The sequence below is a fragment of the Haliaeetus albicilla genome, chromosome 12 (assembly GCF_947461875.1).
Source record: "Haliaeetus albicilla chromosome 12, bHalAlb1.1, whole genome shotgun sequence".
In the NCBI taxonomy this organism is placed as follows: Eukaryota; Metazoa; Chordata; class Aves; order Accipitriformes; family Accipitridae; genus Haliaeetus; species Haliaeetus albicilla.
Window position 1 is genome coordinate 31,635,630 of NC_091494.1, and position 21,187 is coordinate 31,656,816.

A 21,187-nucleotide genomic window follows, 5' to 3' on the forward strand; every position below is an offset into this window, starting at 1 on the left:
AAAAGCAAACCCTACCATCTAACAACTTCAGCCATTTTCCCATTGATAACAATATTAATTTATCATCTCACCAAGCCATCTGCCAAGAGGCAAAGCTCTCCCAGAGTCTCATCTCGACCGAATGTGTTTAGAATTAAGGAATTAACCATCCTGTAGCATCTGCCATCTCACTCACAACTGCCTGACGTCTCATCCCACCCAGTATATTGTGTTTTCTCTATAAGACTTGATTCTTTCAACCATCGCATTGCTCCGTTCATGTCCTACATGTAACACATTTAAACAAATGCATATAATAGAGCACCAGTGCCTTGTGAGCAGATCAAGAGCTGCCAAGGAAGCATGCAGCACACTTAACCCCCCTGGCAAGAGTGCGTGAGCTCGGGCGAACTCACAGCAAATGTTCCGTGAAAGAGCTGCTGAAGAGATTTTTGTATTAATTCAACTTCATTAATTCAGCCTAACAGACACATCCAGCTAAACTGCCTTTCCTCTCACTTGTGTTTCTCATCTCTCACTCCATCCTATGCACTAGGTTATGTGCCTCAATTCATAACGCATCTAACGCCAGAAATTTATAGAGGCATGAGTTACATTATTTGAAATGGTTGGGTTTGGTATTTATGCAAAAAATATCACATTGCAGAAATGTTTGAACTATGTCTACTTTTTTTTTAACTTGGAGAAAAAGAAAATGCCACAAACTTTTGCACATGTTGCAGGGCATGGTGTGAGGCTCAGGCAGCAAAAGGTGAGCAGAAAGTGGAGCTGGGCAGTGCCCTCCTGCCCAGGTGGAGGGCTGGTTGGTTTTCTAATAGCCAAACCTATAATAGCTTTTAATTAAAAGAGTTTTTTTAATGATTTGAATTTGTCTTAGCAGCACAGGTGAAGGCATAAGGAGTTGGGCTTTAAGGATTACTTTTACCCTGATGGTTAAAAGTGATGCAGCCATGCCATGTTCCTCACCTATGCATTTGCTTCCAGTTGTTTTCTTGCAAAAAATGATAGAAAGAAAAAAATTGTCAGTGATCAGAGATGCCCTGTCACAGAGCCACGCAACAGGCAGAGCATGGCATGAAGTCTGCAAACCACATGCAAAGGAATTGATGACAGATGGAGCAGGGATATTGCATGAAGTGGCAACGTTGGGTGCGCGCCAGAGCCTGCCAGGCTGGAATTGGGAGCTGAAGGAGGACTGGGATTGCTGCGGGTGGGTGGTCAGGCAAAGCCAGGGACACCAGTTACTCAAGCAAGGGCTCAGGCTCCCCTGGCGTTTTGAGGTCAGACCGCACAACTGATCTCTGCGTGGCCCCGGACGGGGACTCTCAGGCTGGAGCAGTCCAGTGGTAGTGCCGGTCCTCTGCCGTGGGGGATGGATGGGCTCATCCCAGCGGGTGCCGGAGTGGGATGACCTTTGCTCTGGCAGATACATCAAAACCCTGGTCCTGCACACACCCGTTAGGTGTGGGGGCTGTCCCGAGAAACAACGAAGCCCCAGATATAAGAAATTTCACATGATCATCTTTTAAAACTCAGAACAAAGGCGAATTGTTCCTCTTTTCTCACCAATATTTGTGAGAGCATGAAGAGCTCCCAAAATGCTGAAGCCCTGCTTCCCATTCCTTCTGCTTTCCCTCTGCTGCAAATGATGTTGCAAGTGAAATTCCACATCTGGGTCCTGCAAACCTCCGTCTGCTCCACTCTGTCATGGGCCGCTGTAAATCAGGGCCCTGGTGTTAGTTCTTTTGATTAAATTCACTCCTGATATTTGCCAGATTATTGGCACTAATGTAATTCTATTGGAACAGAGACTCTGCAGGATTTTATAGCCTGGCTGTAAAACAGCTCTGCACTTCAGGGAAAGGATTTACACACTTTTTGATGAAAAGATGACAAATGATACGCATTATGAATGCACTTGTGCTGAGGCTGCCAGTGTAAACCCCTTGTGGAGGGGCAGGATTTGGCACCTGGAGAGGTCACATTCGTTAGGACTCAATGTTTTGGTAAAAAATGGGATCCCTGCCTCCCCCACGCCATTGCAGCCCCACGCCCATGCTGAGCCTGGCAGACTTTTCCATCTGCGTTGGAGGATTATTTAATGGCTTGTGAAGAAAAAAAAAAAAAAAAAAAGCATTCCCAGCCTACCTGCCCATCCTGGTTTGTACCTGCAAAGGCTCAAGACTTTGATGTTTGCTTTTTGGAGACAGTTTCGGTTCAAGCAGAGCGAGGGTGCTTGCCATCCCCATGGGCTCAGCCTCTGGTCCTTGATTTCACGGATGCTGATGGAGGTTTTCTTCCCACCCAGCTGCAGGCATTTAGGAGGGGGGACACTAATGCAGCGGAACCCTTTTGGCTCCTTGTGCTGCCTGGAGAGGAAGGCAGAGCCCCTGGTGACAGGGACAGTGGGACGAGTCCCCCCCCTCGCCCAGTCTCTCTCCACTGACTATAGAGGGAGCTGCATGACCAGCTTAGAGCAGAGAGCTCATTTCCACAAGGCTGAAGCCAGGGGAGATGTAACCTCTTCTTGCTGCATGGAGCCCCACTGAGAAGTTGGGGTGCAGGAGGCGGTCGGGGTAAAACCCACCTTAGATGGCAAAGTCTGAGGACGGGCTCGCTGCCACCAGCGTCCTGGTGTCCCACCGTTGATGTCCCACGGGCCATGTCCCAATATAGGACAGGAAGATCAGCCTGTCCATGGTGCGCCTCTGCAGGTTTCAGTTGTGGTCAGCATCCTTTCAGCCTTGGAGATGTCCCCTGCCACCACAGTCCCCAGTCCACAGCTAGGTGGGGGCTAGGCAAGCTCACAGCTAACACATCCCAAAGACACGGGGGTGGCCTGGCTGAAACCCCCCAACCAGGGCTCTCTAGGGCAGCAGGGCCACCAGTGGTGGCTCCTGGCAGAGATCCTGTCCCCAGCCTTTCCTTGTCTGCAGCGAGTACCAGCTCCCACAGGCTCCCTCCTGTCACTGCTGAGCATCAGTGCAGGAGATCTACCCTTGGTGTCCACCTTAGGAGGAGGTGAAGTGCATCCTAAGAGAGATGCTCCTCTCCCCACAGCAATCTCATTTTGATGCCCATCTCTAGTCCAGCTCATTTGTGGTTTCACAAGGCAAAGTCCAAGGCAACACTTTCTATGAATTCCCCCCAGGGAGCTGTTCTTAATTATCAGACTTCCTTCCCTTCCTTTTCTCCTTTTCTTCCTCTTTGAAGACCAGCTGGAGCTACCGTTTAGATGAAAGATGATCCAACTCGTAGTGCTGGCAGGGCTTGGACCAAGTTCTTGTATCAAGGCTTGGTCACCTCTGAGAAATCACATCACTGGAGAAAGTCCAAACTTTCAAGGCATTGATCTGCCAAGCACAGACTTTATTTTCTCCATAGGGCATGCTCTTCCACTGCTGCAAGAACAATTTTCTAGCTGTATTTCTATACCGCATTTGTTAGTGGCTATGCCTTAGTCACCCCTTTCCCCAAGGCCCCATAATTCTTTATATCGATATTATTCCAAGTGCTGAGCACTGATTTACGGTTTCTACATCTAAAACTTGTCATCAGCAACCCCCAGGCACACACAAACCAGTCGGAGGAAGTTTATAGAAATGCAGCTTTAAGCTGTTCCATGCAGAGGGGTCGCTGCGTGGAAGTGTCCTGGGGCAGCACAGGAGGCTTGAGAGCCACTGCCACCAAGTGCCACCACCTCCGTGGTACCTCCAGGACCCAGGGTAGAGCTGCACCATTCACGCGCTTGAGCTGGAAGGGTTCCAAAGCAAAGAAGGAACATGATTATTACAGAAACTCTTAAACTGTTTTGAGTTTGTAGTGTGAAAACATAGAAAAGGAGTGATTTTTTTTTTTTTTTAAATGAAGACTTGAGCTCAACACAAGACATCTACCTGGCCATGCCAGCTTTTAAACATCCACAATTTTAATGACATATGAGCAGCTACGTCAAATTAAGCAGCCGCTTCTGTGCGAGCCAGAGTGGGAAAAGTTTGCTGCGTCGCAGCAGTGGAATATTCCTGTGGCAAACCCAGCAACTGAGACACTTTCTAATTGTTTCAAGCCAGATGGGGCTCCATGTGCCAACCTTCATCCTGCTCTGCCTTTCACGCGTGCGTTCCAGTTCCAAGGACTTTCTAATTAAGTCTGATCTATGTGAGCCATCAACAAGGAACAACCCAAATGTCGGAGCCATGCACAGCCCTTTCCCCCAGCCCAGGGCAGCTCCAGCACCTCCACACAGTGCATGGCGATGATGCCACGCACTGGGGCACACGTTTAGGGACCACAGATATCACATTCCAGTTTCATGTTTGTAGCCACTGGTGATCTGAAGCAGTCATACTTTTTGCTCCTGTATGTATCTGCCCCTGGAAGTGCTCCAGTATTGGGGTTGGTTCTCTATTTTGGTGCAAATTAACTGGAACGAGGGTAAAATCCTGCTGTATGGTCTTCCCAGAAACTTATCGCAGACTTTCTCCTCTCTCTAGCTTATGATCAGGGCCACCTCCCACAATACAGCAGCATTTAAACAGATATATGCTTTCATATATTTTAGGCAGTCTGGGATTGAAACCTGGATGCTCAGAGAGAGCACAGAGCACTGGTAGGGCACCCTGCCCCAGGGGCTGGCAGAGCACGAAGGGGCATCACCATGGGCAAGGAGGTTCTGCCATCCACATCCCAGATGAAGTGCACTTGCTAGGGGTCTCTGGTCTGCTACAGTCTCCAGAAGTTAGCTTAGAAGGTCATTAACCAACTCCCCCCCCCCCCCCCAAAAAAAAAATTAAAAAGAGGGAAAAAAAGAAGAAAGAGAGAGAGGTTTGTCTGTGCCTGGTGATAAGATCACAGCAAAATCACCTCCATGCCAAAAATTTCCTTAAGCTGCAGCTGTCTTCAAGCTCTGGGGAAGTCAATAATTTTACATATTGCTCCCACCCAGGCGCATTTTGCTGCCCCTGCACACCCAGACTCTTGGGGCCGCTGGGCTGGGCAGATGCTGTGCACCCCAGCCCTGCGGCAGTGCTGAGGGAGGGGGGCTGCTTCTTAGCCTGGGCCCCCCATTGTCCTCCAAAAAACCACATCAGCACTCCCAGAGCCCTTTTCAGCAAAGCTCCCCTCTCTTCTAGGACCGTCTTTTGGACTTTGCTGAATTGGTAGAGACTAACTTGCATTTAAATGCAAATTCGAAGCAGACCCAGTTTAGGGAAGGGGAGGTGAGGAAGGGGCTTTTGACATATCTTCAAATGGGCTGGGAAGACATCTGGACATAAACAAGACAGCACGTCGCCGGGCAGAGGCCTGACCTGCAGTACAAACCCCGGATCGCGGCTCTGATGTGTCCGCTTGGCATCCTCAGGCCAGCCAGGAGCACCCACTCCCATGGGAGATGCACCCAGGGCCCTGGGGGTGCCCCAAGTGTCACGCTCCCACAGACACTCTCCCACAAAAGCACCCGCCAGTTGCTTCTTCCACCCAAATGAGTAGAACCAGGACCCAAAGCATCACCTCCCAGAAGGACAACACCAGGTGAGTCGGTTTAGAGATGTGTCTCCACTGCAACAGGACACCTTCATCACTTTTAGCACAGGAGGAACAGCCCCATGAATGGATGAGCTGAAAAAGCATGCAGAAAGGGTAAAAGTCATGACAGAAACTGCCAGCACTGTGTGGGGCTCGCAGAGGTCAGGGTGAGATGCTCTGTTGACTCCAGGGAGGCAAAGACATGGGATGGAGGAGGGTCAGCCAAAGACCTTCTGAAGAACATTGAGCTCTACATTGCAGCATGGAAACCTGCTCCCCCAGTGCCTTCAGAGGGGAGATCTAGCTCACAGCTGAGTCCCAAATCCATGGATGATCCAGCATATTAGGAAAATTTAGACAGTGTTGATTCCCTGACAGGAGTTCTGCATTTCTGAAAAATCACGTCCTTGCAATGGTTAAATTTGGGACTGACCACCTTCAAAACTGTGTTTTGGGTTTGGTTTTTCAGCAGAAACACATCCATAAGCAATCCTGAAGGGCAGGTTTGGACTGTGGTTTTTCAGAAGTGGCAGGCTGCAACACAATAGAGGGGAATTTGCACCCTATTAAAAAAAAAACAACAGACTAAACCCCAGTTCTCCATCACAAGTCTCAGACTAAGAACAAAAGTTACTAAATTCATTTGCATAGTTAGACCTTTGCATATCTCCAAGACAGAGGAAAGAAAAGGAATAATTTGCCTTCCCCATAAATATTTTCAAACTGTTGAGATAATTTCCTGCTTCAGATCCGTTCTCAAGAGTGAAAAGTCCTCCAGGCTCTCAGGTCCTGAACATTAAAACAAAGGTCAGTCCTGCTCATCCACATGCCCTGTTCTGATTTTAAGCATATTAAAATGAAAAGGCTTTTTTCTGATAGAAAAAGAGATATTTTTTCAGTTAAACATACACTTCTCAGAGCATCACAAATCAGTGGCCTGGATTTGTGCCCCAGGAGCTCTCATTGCAATTTTTCACAGGCACTTGGGGTGTTAGGGGGGCTCTCCCCACTGTGGATGCTTTAGTGTCTGATAAGGGCTATGCACACCGAAGGAATCCCCCTCTGCTGAACTTTTTCTAGAGTTTCTCTCTCATCTACCCAACTGCCTCATTTAATGAGGTTTGTGGCAACCTCATCATCTCTGAGACTTTTGTTCCGCTGCCAGATTTGATTGAAATATTATTAGTGGGAGAATACACTTGTAGGAACCTCATTTCCTCAGGAGCCAGGCTAAAAACACATCAGGAGGAGAAAATGTTTGCCTTTTTTTTTTTTCCTCCTCAATAAAAGTATTTTCCAACCCACATTTTCTCATGCAATATCTCCCATGAGAGCAGATTGAGCCTTACTTTGCTTTAGAGCCGTGAGGACACCATGCCCAGGGACTGTGCCCAACTAAGCTGCTCTCTGCGTGGCCAGTGCAGCCCCCAGGGGTCTTTGACAAGACTTGACATTTTTCAATGGAAAAATAAAAGGGATGACATCCTCCATGACAAAACCCAAGTCCTGCCAGCAAAGCAGGGAGAAGGAAGCCCCAGTGCTTCATCCCTGGGCATCTCAGCATCCCCACCACTCTCTCTGGCAGCTTCTCCGTCTCCGTTGCAATCACCCAAAAGGTGGAGCTCCAAGACGACAGGGGAATTTTTAACAATTTTCCAACAAGAGGATTTTCGAGCATTTTGGAAAGTGCTGCCATAATTGTCTTATTGTCTGTATCACTAATGCCTGCCCATAGTGCGCCTGCCCAAAAAGTGGATTTATTACCGTGGTTCAAAGCCCCCTCCGGATTAGCGGCGACTCTTGCTCAGTGGAGGCATTGTGGGCCCCGTCTGTTACTTGTTATGGAGAAGACAAAGACAAGGTCTAATCTGTGAAATTTGGCCCAAACCACAGGGCGCCAAAGCCCTTGGCTTCCCCGAGTGCCAGTTCAGGAGGAAGAAATGGGAGAGCCCTGAGAAGCGGCGCAGGAGGAGGGACACTGTGAAACGCCAAGAGATTATTTGGCTTTGCCTGATAAAAGGGGGAATTCATTTTCTGCTGGCAAGAAACCTTTAAATCTCCAAGAGAATGTGCTGAGGGACATTGTGCATGAACATGATCCTTTGGAGAACTAAATCCAGTTCACAATATCGCAGACAAGCTGACGATCTCATTGCAAAGCAGTTAACAGTTAATATTTAAAGCCATTATTAGTATTCAGAGTTAACACAGAGACATTTCAACCTCTGCTTCTGGTTAGCAAACTAGCTGGGGCCAGACTGGGTGGGTACACACTAAATACCACAGTTTCTTTTCCTCGTGACATAAATCTGTGGGATTTGCAGAACGTGCCACCCATGGTGGAGATGCTCTGCCATTAAATATGGTGTCACCCATCCCCGCAGGATCCCGTCCCCAGAGCCAGCATAAACCTTTCCACATCACTCAGGTGCACAGATTTCAGATTCTAACTCTCCTCACCCACAGACAAATAACCAGGGTAGGTCTCCAAAGGAAGGAGTGCTGCTTGTTTTGATTTGTTTCCCCAAAGACAGGAGCCAAAGCAAATCTGCTAAAAAAAGCCTGCTCAGGTCAGATCTTTGGGACAGCTTCAAAGCTGGGGTCACCTTTGAGATGGATTACAGCTACAGGGGGACAACTGAACCCACCCCAGGAGTTTCTCACACCTTGCATTCCCCAGGGCAGATGTGTTCATTGGAACCAGGATTTAAAGCACCTGAGTTACTAAAGACAGTGGAACAGGAAAAAAAATAACTGTAATAATAATATCTGAACCATACTTCTAAATACTAAAACATAAGACTAAGTGAAATACGTTTACTGCATCAGGATGACACGGGCTGCATTACTGAAGCAACAGGCAAATTTAAGTTGATTTGTTTTGACATTTTGCTGTTTAAAATATTGTCAGAATCAAAGCATTCACACAAGAAGCTTGATTTTGGTGCATTTTCTTCCAGCAGAAAGCTTCTGTAGCCACATTTTTTACTCCTTTTGGAGTCTTTGGAGGAAAGAAAGGAAGCAACCAAAGGGAGGCAATTTTGGCCATGATTCTGGAAAAGCATTTAAAAGCATGGTTAAATATAAATGTGTACCTAAGGCATATTGGCTATGTGGGACTTAAATTCTTACTTAAAACTGAGTGTGATTTCCTGAAGAAGGTTCTTTCTCAATACTGGAACCTTCATCAATGACTGTTGCAAATTAAGGTGCTTTTTCCAGTTTAATGAATTGCTGTTTTACTGCTTAGCGCATGGTGTAACGTAAAGCAGTCACGCTTTGGGCTTTTAAATCTGGAAGCCCTACGACGTATGTTATCATTGCAGATACAGTGTGACAAGAGGAAATCTGGACATGCCGTGAAATCAAGCCTTTTTCTGTTGTTCAGTCAAATGGATTTTTCATCATTCTGAAAACCTCCCAAGGAAACAGCTTCCCCGAAAACAGGAAGATGATAATTCTCCAAAAACGCAGGTCCTTTCAGGTACCTTCTCAAAAAAGGTCACACTTGAAGAGAGCTAAGCCTGGAGATTTATCCCTCTGTTTACCTTTGAACACAAGTGTGTGGGTAGATTAACAGCTGGGAATACCTCCGACCAAAATTCAGGGGTGGAAAAATATTTGCATTTTTGTCATGCTATTTGTCAACCGTTGGTGGGCCAGACACATCCCAGCAAGTTCAGCCACTTTCCCAGGGCACTTTGCATCCTTTCATGCATGGTCCTAAGATTTGCTTTCAGGTATTTTTTAGTCCCAAACCAACCAAATCTCAGCTGAAGCACAGAAATGCATCGTTGCCTATGCTCAAGCGGACGATGGTCTGCCTCAGCAGATTCGTGCATATAATAGTGGCTTGTCTTGGAAGCTTCAGACAGAGATATAAAACTCTATGACAGACAGTTTTGCAATAGCATGCCCCCGGGGGAAATCTCTTCCTAACTGCAGGCAGTTAGTAGCTGGCTTGGAGTGCTTATATCCGTATATATATTAATCCCAGCTAATGTAACTACAGATGTTCTCATTCATAGGCCTATCTAATCCTATTGGGCCTTTGCCATGGTGTCTCGTAGCATGAGTTCTACGAGTTAATTACGTGCAGTGCAAAGAAGCATTTCCTTTTATCATTGAAAAAGGTTGCCTTTTAAATGCATTGAATGTCCCTTTGTTCCTGTATTTTAAGGACCAGTGAAGAGGAGCACCTGTCTGACCTTCTCGGCGCTGTACATTACTTGGCATCCCTCCATCGTCTCTTGGCAAGGCATTTCTAATCTTTTCCATCACCCTCAGATGGGTGCCTCTCCGTGCCTTTCACTCCAGTTTCCCAGCTGAGGACATACTATTGATTTCTATAGTGTCATGATATTATATTCAGCGTTACTCTCTACCCCTTTCATAATACAACCTACTATCTTGTTGCTCTTCTGAGCTCCGTTGCAATCAGCCAGATGTTTCATTGACTCCTAGATCTTTTCCTGGAGTGGTTGCAGTTAATTGGGACCCTTCAGCGTGTATGAGCCATCCTGTTCTCTCCTTCCAATTATGCCTCCTTCTGCGTGCTGGTTTTTGTCTGCTATCCCCTCACCCATTCGGCCAGTTTGGGTCGGTCTTGCAGAAGACCTGCGTGGTCTCCTCATGTCTGGACTAGCCAAGCTGAAGGTGGTCACCTAGAAATGCTGTTACCTCCCTGCTTTCCAGGTCATGGTTATTATATAAGAAAAATCAGCTTTTGTGGGCAGAGGCAGCCCCATTGCTACCCTCATTCCCCATTAAAACCTCACCATGTATTCCTGCTCCTTGTTTTCTCCTCCACAGCCAGGTTTTTAAGCAGGAAATAACTTCATTTTTCATTAGTAATTCCAGGTTATCTCTGCCACAGACAGTTATCAAAGATTTTTCTTAAAGACTTTCTGAAAGAACTATATCATGACAGTTATTTCCCTTCCCCCGATGCTGTGTGAACTAACAGACTAAAGACATACTCTTTTCTTGCACCAACATCATTCCTGTTTACTCCTCTCACATCACACTCGCTGCACCATTGCATCCTCCTTTATGGGGTGATCCTTTTAAACAAGGCATGAGGATACAGAGGATAAATCAGCTGTTATACCCCTTATTATCTCAAAGGATGTCCCAGGCCCCCTCCTTTCCTGATCAGTGAGGTTTTCTCAGCTCTGGTGCCTCATGGTCTCTGCTCTGCTCAGTGCAGGGGACTGCTGATATTCTGCATCACGGTAGGGGATGGACAAATGCTTGCACCCAGGGAAGTCCAGGCATGAAAATGTGTTTTGTGAATCAGAAAGGCAGTGAGGATGCCAAAGGGGTGTTTGCACCAATCGCACCCCCTTTGCGACTCCAGTGCAATCTTTCCTCAATTTGGGGTTACAACCCAAAGGAATTTGAACTGTACTGGAAAAATCAGCATTAACCACCAGCAGCCCAGCTACTTCATGGCTGGGGAAGGAGAAGAGCCTGTAATTGCTGGCTGCAAGTGTTTGCACTGGCCAGGGAACTGCAAATTGCCTTTAATTGCTCCTAATTGCTGGCACTGGTTCAGTTCCTCCGGGACAGGGACTGCAAATGTACATCTGCAGACACTGCTTAGACCACCTCCTGCCTCCCCACGCCAGGAGGGTTGACTTGTTGCTGATGCGGAGAGTTTTCTGGAAGACAGAAAAGTCAAAATGGGGTCAGGCATTCAAGGAGCAGGAGTGCTGCTGCCCAAGGCAGTCGTCCCAGACACGTGAGGTCCTGTGCTGCAACAAAGAGGTGGGGACCAGTGGCAGAAAGCACATCCCTACACCCAGAGGGAATTTACCCCACAGCGTGTCAGAGGGAGCTATCAGCCAGGGATTTCTCCTGGTGAGGTCCTGGACCGAGGGCTGGTGATTCCCAGCTCCTCCGCCACTTGTCTACTCTGTAACCTTGGGCACATCCTGCGTGTCCCTGGGGACACAGCTAACACCCGTGCTGCAGAGCCCTCGCAGGAGCCCGGCTTGGGGAGAGAGTAGACAACCTCAGACAGATATGGCTGTAAAAATAACCACGGCAGCTTTGGACAAGTTGTGCTGAGGCATTACCTCATGAGGGAAAGAAGCAGCGGCATCGCTATTTATTTATGTGGTGTCCAAAAGAGCGCTCTGTGCTCTGCAGCCCTTCTTCCAAGAGCCTGATTCTGTAAATCTTACTCATCACGAAGGCTTTTTTTCCTTTTTTTTTTTCCTCTTTTTTTTTTCCCCTCTCTCTTCCAAGCGGTCCCATTGAAATCAGTGCAATCCGTTCACATGGGGGAGGATTACTCACAGGATGGAGGTTTGCAGGCAATGCCTGAAACCAGCACTCGCAGCCCCAGAGGGGACGCCTGAAACATGAGGCATGTTCCTCCCCATCCTCCTGCCCTTTGCCTCTTCTTGTGTAACCCTTCCCTGATTTGCTTATTTTTGTATTAACTCCTGCCTCTCTGCTTTTCTTTAACTCTTTTCTCTCCTGTTCCTTCTTTAGGCTCTTGCTTAATGTATTTTTATTTCCTCTCCCCCAGCAATATTGAAGCCGTCCCTTGGGGCTGCAGCGTGCAGGTTTTCCCACCTAAACGTCACCCTGCTCTCTGTGCTCATATCACCAGCCACACTGATTTAATGCTAAAACTTTTCCAATCAAAACTGGGTTTCATAGAAAAGCAAGTTTTCCACTACGGGCAGGCAGCTGGTTCCCAGAGGCAGCTCAAGGGAAGGGGGGAGAGTAGGACATTTAATCAAAACCCCAAATCAGAAGTGTTAGGGAAGGAGGAGAAAAGAAGCAAAAGCTTTGTTGTTTGGGGTTTTTTCCCTCCCATGTGAAAAATCATCAGGTTTTGTCAAGGCTCAGTCTCTTCCTGTCCAGCACTGGCGGAGCCGAGGGACGGCGGCAGTTTGCTCGTGTTCTGGGGTGGGCTGCATGGGGACGGGATGCCCCGTGCAGGGACAAGGGGACATCCCAGGGCAGGGGGCTCCAGGCACCATACAAACCCTGCTGGGAGGGGACTAGCCTGGGAGCTGCTGTCCCGTAAAGGTCAAACTGGAGGCTGCTGGTGCAGGGAGCAGGAGCAGGATGGTGCTGGGGTGGGTTGGAGGGAAGCTCCAGCCAAGCACCAAAACTTGGACGCCCAACACGAATGCGGGATGTGATCTGCCGTCCCCAAAAGAGGCAGATTTAGTGTGTCCCAGAGCCAGGGAGGTGCAAGACAAACCAAGAAGCATTGTAGGGTCCAGCACAAACCCTCATGGGAGTGACATGCTCAGTTTGAGGGATTTGGGGGTGTTTGAAAGCCAAGCCCAGCTGCTGGAGCCCATGGAGACACTCGCACTGGTCCTGACCCACAGAGCAGATCCCTCCAGGTTTTGGGCAGCAGGGCAGGTTTTCCCCCAAACCCTCTTTTTGGCAGGCAGCTCCCCTGAGGGGCTGAAGGAGAGCAGGATCAGTGCTCCCCAGGGAGGGTTTTGGCTGGCTCCTTCCCGAGGATGCTGCACAAGAAAAGGAAAGCTTTCCTGCCTTTCCCTGCCACCACTCAGCAGGGGCAGACCACAGTCTGGCACGGCGCTTGCAGCTCTTAGAAATCAGGGCTGTTAACAAATGTGCGAGGCCATAATCCTTTTGAGGCAGTGATGATAACAAGCCCTGATGCTTTTTTTTTTTTTTTTTGGGCCTTTTTTTTTTTTTTTTAACAAACAGCTGCGCCGGTAAGTCCCACTGTGGGAAATGAGATGGTGAATGATTTCAAGTGCAGTATTTACATCCCCTGCCAAACCCTTCACATCTGCCCAGCTCTGCAGTCAAGCCTCTATCCATCTGGCCAGGAACAGCAGGTCCTCCAGCCTGCCTGCATCCCACAAGGGCATTTCCTTCCTGCGCCCGCAGTGCCAGCTGCCAGGGATGCTGCTCAGCAGGGAAGGGCTCAAGCAAAAGCACTGAAAGGAGGGTGGTTTGGTTTGGTTTGTTTTTTTTTTTTTTTGTAGCACACGTGAAATGAATTCCCAACATCTCTGAAAGCAATTGCTTCCTGCCTGAGATCTGGTGTGCTGAAGGGGTGATGAAATGCTCCTTGATTTTGCACCTCTTCCTTACAGCCCTGCCGCTGCTCCGGGGAGCCCAAGGGAGTTTGAAGCTGGCTGGGGTGGGGGCAGAGGGTGCTGTGGCTCCTGGAGTCCTCCAGCAACACTGCCTTGCCTGCTCCCCTCCTCTTCAAGTCCTGCAAACTCTTGATCTCAGCACCCATGGGATGAGGCAGTTGCAGTGTCCACAGGTGGGGATCCTCGAGCGGGGACACCCCACGCTGCCTCCCTGGATCTGTAGAGCACTCCTTGCCCTGGGCAAGATGTCCTGGCTGCAGTTCCATCTGCGCAGCGGGACCAGCCATGGCCGGGCCACCCCTTCTCTGGTGCTATCCCCTCTGCGCCCAAGCGACGGCCACGTGCACCCTCTCTGCCAAATGCCACCTCTGTTTCAGGTCAGTGTGGTCGCTGGCTGGACGGGTTGTTGGCCGGAGGTCCAGCGCCAGCTGCGGAGACGGTGGAGCCGTGCCACGAGAGCTGCCGGCAGAGCCGTGGCGCTCACCCCGCTCCCCGCCAACACCGCAACACCACCTGCGCCCGCTCTCCTCTCCCCTGACCCTCTTGTTGTGTGTTCCCCCCACAGAGTGCGATTGCCATCCCGTGGGCGCCGCCGGCCAAACCTGTAACCAAACCACGGGCCAATGTCCCTGTAAAGACGGTGTCACCGGCATCACGTGCAATCGATGCGCCAAAGGCTACCAGCAAAGCCGGTCTCCCATTGCCCCCTGCATAAGTAGGTGGATCGCTCTTTCGATGTCTGTAGATTAGAGATATTAACCTTTGTAAACGCACAGGAGCCACTGCCCAGGCTGGGCGGCTACTAACCCCACCGCATATATGCCAAAGGGCAGTGCTCAGGTACCCCTGCCAGCCACACTGCCCACAGTAGGGCATACAGTCCAAAATTCACCCCTAACTTCCAACTAGCTTGTCTGTCTTGTTGGGTGGGTTTTGTGAGTGCATCTACAGCCTAATTTGCTGGTAATTTGATACTGCTTCACAGGGCAAAGGTGCCCTGAGAGCACATTTGTTTTGGGGTACCACATCAGGTCTGGATGCTAGGGCAGATGGCTACAGACTGGTTTTTCTCTCCAAAATCAGGCTGTGCTGCACTGGCACAGAGCTCAAATCAGAGGACCTGCTGGTTTGATGGAGTTGCCATCACATTAACACAGCCGATAGCACCTGGATTGCTAAAGGGGATCTTACACTCACACAACCCACCCAGAAACATGGGCTGTTTTACCGTTTGCTTCCTTGAGTTTGCTTTTTAGTGTGCCTTCCCAAGGCTGCTCTCATCCTCTGCTCCAAAAACAACAGCAGCAAGCACCAGGTACAGCTCCCAAAGTCTCTCCGTTGCAGCATTTGCTCTGCAAACATCCACATCCCCACTCGGTCCCTGTCGAGCGCTCGCTGCCCGGACAAGGTGTGCTTTAGTCCAGTGCTCCTCTCTGCTGCCTGTTGGTTTTGCTGCTGTTGGATCATTCAGTAGCTCATGCACCTTGCGCGAGGCATCTCCACCTGCCCTAATGAAACGAAGCATCAAAATTACGGTGCCTGGGATGGGCTGGGCAGCAGGGGCTGCTCCCCTTGAGGTTGACTCCCTGCTGCTAAAAGGTGAAAAAAAGCCCAATGGGAAAAGAAAAGTGAGGGTTGAAAGAATCAAGTCTTTGTTGGGAATCCACAGTCTGCTCCCGCACTGTCCCCTCGCAGCATCTGCCTCTCAGGACGGCCATTGACAAATTATGGGGCAGATACCCTTTCTCCACCTTCTCCTGCTGAAGAAAACATACATTCCAGGGTGGTTTTTGGTCACTTGAGATTCATTCTTCCCCGTGTCGCAATGGGACGGCAAGAGCTCAGACCAGATGCTTGTTTCCCCAAGACATTACAGTCATGGCTCCAGTATGCTTTGCAGCAAGTATGCGCAAAGGTTTATCATTAATCATTCCCCAGGGCCATGGTAAATCAGAGAGTAAATTGTTCCTTGCATCACTTCCCTTGGGATTCATTGCACTAAATAAAGACAGACACAGAATTTCAACACGATCCAACTAGGCGTTGGGAGCCGGGCTGTGCTCATGCCAGCTGCCGAACTGGTGTGCTCAAGGCTGCCTGCTGGCGTGAGCCTGGCAGGGCTGCCTTGCCCTGGCCCTGCAACCCGGCCACCATTCTGGCACCCGTGAGAGCCCCTTAGTTCTGTGTCACTGCAAAACATCCTTTCCAAGGGGCCAAAACTTTTGTTCACATGTGTTTCAAGCAACACTCTGGCCTGGCTATCAAGCCGCTGTGCGGTTTGGGGGAGTTTGATCTGCACATATGATGCTAAAGTAATTAAATTGAGGATATGAGCAACTCGCAATTCTCTTATCTTAGAAAAACCCAAACCAGCACATTTTCATCCTTGAAAAATGTCAGTGTGTGTGGAAGTAGTTCACACATACTTTATACACGTGTAGTGGAGGGCACTTGCTCTCCATCCCTGCCCACACTGCTCTCCCATCTGGCACTGGGAGGGCACAGGAACACTGCAGCTAGCCAGGGGCTGTCCACCTTGTCTGCAAGAGCACAGTTACTCTCTGATTTACTACTGCTTATATTTTCCTTGTCCCAAAGACTTAAAGTCATGCAAAAATCACCTTGTGGGGAATGAACAAGACACCAGCGGGGTCTGTCTGCACCACAGCCCACGCCAGCAGGCACAAGCACCCATCCAGCTGCCAGCTTTGGGATGGCTGTGCTGGCTGTTCATGTACCGCCTGACTATGCACCATGTGTTTCACATGGACTTGTGCCTATGTTTAATTGCATAAGGGTGAACGATTCAAAAAGTCATCTAATTGGGCGGCACCCCTATAAGCTGCTGTCACTGCAATGCAGACAGACCTCAGCAAACCCACCTCTGTGGCCAGGCAGGTTCCCGAGAGCAAAAGTAGGAGGCAGATGCTGACCCCTAGCTCATGCCTAAATTCCACTTTCAAAATGGACTGGTAGGGTGTTCCCCCACCAGGATTCCCGGGGATGCACAGAAATTGCAGCTCTGTGCCCTAAATGCACAAAAGATGTCAGTAATGAGGTCTGCATATGTGCACTGGGGAAAAGAGATCATCTTGCCAAAGTTGGGACCATATAATGCGCTCCATCTGCAGTCCATCCTTTTTAACATCAACAAACACAGTCAGATTTGGGCCATGAAGATCCAGAACATAATGTGGTTTCAGCTATGCAAAGCCAGCCCCAAATCAAAACCAGGGACCATTGGATTGGCACCAGCTATGTTTGTGTTTCCTTTAAATGTGTGAGATAACACTTGAATTCCAGCAGATAGATGCAATGCTTTACCTGCATCTTATCTCACATAAGAGGAGTGGCAGCACTGCCTCAGACATGGAGTGAACCAGCAGCTGGAAGGAACAGCCCAGGGACAGGGAGAGGCAGCAATGCTCCCATTGCCTGCTGGGGCTGGGCACCTCGCAGCAGGCAGCCACACCACCCTGCCTGGCTTATGCACTCTCCAAGCCCCTGCAAGAGCACCCTTCACCCTGGGTTCCAAACTGGGACCTAGCAATTGCAGCAGGTTGTGTCTGGGCAGCATAGCAATTGCTGGCTGTGGCACCCTATCAATTATGTGGCTGGCTGTATCTTTTATTTTTAGCCGCAAGCCAAAATTTTTTGTTTAAAAAACCCTTTCCCACACCCTCTTGGGAGGTCCAGTTCCCCAGTGGGTATGGTCCTGGTGTGCTGGTTTCTGGGGCTCTTGCGAGGCTCCTCGCTGGAGGACATAGTTGGGAAACACCCATTGCTGGTAGACATGGTTGGGAACAGAAAATACAGTGTGTGCAGGGACCAGGCTCTTTGGGATTTGGAGTAATACCTCCTTCTTTTATCTCCTCACCTTTCCTGTCTGCTTCTCGCCGTCCTGCACAGAGATCCCTGCCGCTCCCCCTACCACCGCCGCCAGCAGCACGGAGGAGCCTGCAGGTACGTTGTCTCTTCTTTTAAAGCATCTTGTTGGTAAATGGCTTTTGAGCAATCGTCTGCCTGAGATGAAATTGCATTAAATTAATACATAAATTCTGGGTTTTGTACTGGGACAAGTGGTTTCCTTTTATGCCCCAAATGTCCGAGTGTTTGAAACAAGTGTGCTGCATCCCGAGAGATGGGTGTTTCTAGGTGCATGTGGGAGTGTAGAGAAGATGCAGAAAGATTTTGCCAGAGGTGCTAAATCTATAAGCACACAGAGGTTACCCAATGTGGAAGCAATGCTTGTTGAAAAAGAGGTAAGGACTCAAGACTACCACTGGTTGATTATTAAAGATTAGTGGTTACCTTCTCAAGAGGCTCAGAGAACAGTTCTGTCACATTTTTCTGGTGGAGAAGGATTAGAGAACCAAAAATCCACCAAAAGAGAACAAAAATCTAAGTGTTGTTTACTGCTGCATATGACCATTTCCTTTATTTGCCTAGATCTGTGTGTTTCTTGTGCTAAGCGATCTTAGGTGTTGATGTGACCTGTGTATGTTATAGCAATGTGTCTCCTGTCCAGTTTTGTGGGTCCTCAGGGTGGGACACGGCTGTGGTTAGTGGCATTGCTGGGGCCAGTTGTGCTCAGAGGTGTCTCAAGGCCAGTGACTGTAAGAGCAGGGGAAGCATCTTAGCTTGGAGCAATGGACTTGGATCACCGTATTTATGCAAGCTGCAATACAGAGGATCATCCTGAGAAAGCTTTGGCATGTCACGGTGTGTGTATCCTCCTGTTTCCCCTCCCCTTGTCCTTGTGCCAAATACAACCCATGCAATGCTGACCCGGGGCTCAACACGTTTCTTTGTATGCCCCATCTCCACCACCGCACCTGCACCAACACCCCACCAACCTCCCCTCCTGATTTACACCCTAGAGGGGCTGACACCTGCCCCCACCATGCCACTGGGAGACTTTCCTGTCCCCAGCTCCCTCGGGTCGGATGGGTCTGAGCAGGGGATGACAGCAGGAGCCAGAGAGCCCTGGGAAAGCGTGACTTATCCCACCCTGCTGCCTGCCAGTTCCTGGGGTATTTGAACAGCGCCGCGGCTGTGAAGGACACAAGGTGTAAAGGCTGTTTGCTTTTGTCTCACCAGTGTAGGAGGACTCATAAATTAAGGATTTTGTACTAAAAGTGAAGGATGTCACCTTGAATTGAACTTTGAGCCAAGGCTCATCCCGTGGCAGGGCTTTTCATGCAGGCTATGCATGTTGCTGTATGCTCAGGAGTTCTTCCAGGGATGGGAAACCCGGGGAGCAAAGGGACAACAAGGTCTTCAGTCCCCAGCATCACAGGAAGGTAAAGCTCAGGGTTTTCTGTACGACTGATTTAAAGGACAAGTTCTACCACCTGTAAACACAGTAGCAGCAACTCCGTGTTTCAGTGTCTTCTCTTAGGCTGGTGTGAGCAAGAAATATCTTGGAGCCTTGGGTTTGTGCCTATTGCTTCACATGTGCTGCTTAAAGCGTCTCCACTGACCTGAAGGGCTGAAAGGAGCATGAAGACACACCAAAAACATGGCCCAGCCAGCACACTTCCAGCTCAGGTGCTGGTGATCAGCCCTTTTGCTCTTGCTGCTTTGCCCTATAAACTGGGTGCTGACGTGAGATGTGCGGTTTGGTGAGTCCATCACAATGAAGTATAGGACTATTGGGTACACAGACCATCCCACTTAACCTGAAGCCAAGCAGGAGCAAGTCTTCTCTTTCTTACAGCACTGTTTGCTTCCAATACCAGCCTCTGTTACCCGCTTCCATCAGGAGAAATATTCTTCCCCAACTCCTCAGGAGCTTAATTACATGCCATAGTGCATCCCACCATCTTCTTTCAGCCACAGAGAGCTCCTCCTCAAAGCTCCCATTAAACCTTCCATCTTGTCCTGGCTGCAAGAGGACTCAGTGTGGAGATGTCCCCCGCCTTGGCCAAGCCCCTGGGACTGGCAGGCACACCCCGAGTCTTCCCATGAGCTTCGTGAGAGCTGGCAGCTCCTGCAGCCTCTGCAACTCTTTCATTTATCTCAACACCGCACTTCGGTGCAATGTTGTAGGTGCATCCCAGCAATGCCAGCTAAACGTGCTGGATGCATGGAGCAGAGCAGGCTTCCTTTTCCCCATCTCATTCTGTGAGAGGGAAATTTATGTCTGCAACTCCTTGTTTCACCCCTTGCTATAAAAGAAGACCACGGTCTAGCTGAGACTTTTAGATGCTTGAGGGCAGGTTTTCCCCATCCACAGGGACTGTGCTGCTGATATATGGAAGATTTATAGGCAGATAGAGAATATTAGCTAGCGGTTTAAGGATCCAGTGGGACCAACTGACATCACAATTTCCAAACTGAGTGTGTTGAGTGGGGAGTCGAGCACTACTCAGCCCTTGCAGCTCTGCAGGGTGGTGCTTTCACCCTCCGTCAGGTAATAATAAACCCAAGCAATGTTTAACTACAAAAAGCTCAACAGATGAAATACCAGATTTCTCACGGGCTCCTGTTATTTAGCAGGGACTTGCAGACTAAATGTTCTGGTAAATTGCCCTGGTAACACCGAGATTTTGTGCTCCACACCAGGATCTGTCTGTTCCTCACCCCACAGCCTCTCAAACCTGCTCTGTTCCCACCCTGCTGCAGGGATGGCAGAGCAGACCTCTTGCACCATGATGCCACGGGGCTTATCACAGGCTCTGTCTGGCAGCTGAGGAGATGCAGAGATGTCTTCTCACAGCCCTTTCTGCAAGGAGCTTGGCTTCTGAGATGAAGTCCTTGTGTGTGGAGCTATAGCATCTCCATGCTGGGATCTCCTCACACCATCGCTGACCCAGGGAGCAGAAGCAGCCCCAGCACTCACACCAGGGACCTCCCAGCCAGAACCTTGGATGCTTGGTGGAGTCTACTTTCCTTGGGCTCCTTAATTCCAGGGGCCAGGGCACGTTCCACCCAGTGCAGCTGCCCCAGCCCTTTCCTAAGGCAAGACCTGGCTCATGCCATCCCCTCCCCTGCTCAAGATCAGGTTGCAGGGCATGGGTGCATTTCTGAGCAAGTAAATAACTGCTTTGCCCATCACCATGGTGTGAAGCATCCCTCAGGTCAGTTTTGCATGCAGCTTGCCCTGCTAAGCCTTCTATCAGTCCTGGAGCCGGTGGCAAGAAGTGACACTTGAGCAGTGTCCCTGAGTTTGAACTGGCCACAGGGGTCTCTCAATGTCTTTTTGCTGCTGTTAGGAGCTCATTTATCTGGGCACATTCCTATTCATGAGTCCAAAGGGGCCTTTCTGAGGACATTCTCTATTTTTCACAGTCTTTCCCTGCCAGTCCCCATGTCCTCTCACATCTTTCCAGAGCGTGACCACGAAAGGGGCTGAATGCAGGCGAGGGCTTGGAGGAAGCAGCGTTTATCCACATCCATCAGCCAACGTCCTGGCTTGAAAGGAAAGAGCTGCCAAAGCCCCAGTCCTGCTGCCCCCACGGGTGAGGACTGGTTTGGGGGTGACACATCTCCCACCTGTGTGCTCCGTGCAGATAGCAACACAGCTGGGGAAACAGGTCCTTTCCGTGAACTCC

At 49.5% G+C, this 21,187-nt stretch overlaps 1 protein-coding gene across 1 annotated transcript in view; it reads left to right on the forward strand.

The window, feature by feature from the left end:
- NTN1 (netrin 1) overlaps positions 1-21,187 on the forward strand; it is a 108,312-nt gene that overhangs the window by 57,544 nt on the left and 29,581 nt on the right. The window contains exons 3-4 of the mRNA XM_069798887.1: positions 14,197-14,346; positions 17,541-17,594. Of these exons, the coding sequence (XP_069654988.1) occupies positions 14,197-14,346; positions 17,541-17,594 (204 nt within the window). The remainder of the gene's footprint in view (positions 1-14,196; positions 14,347-17,540; positions 17,595-21,187) is intronic.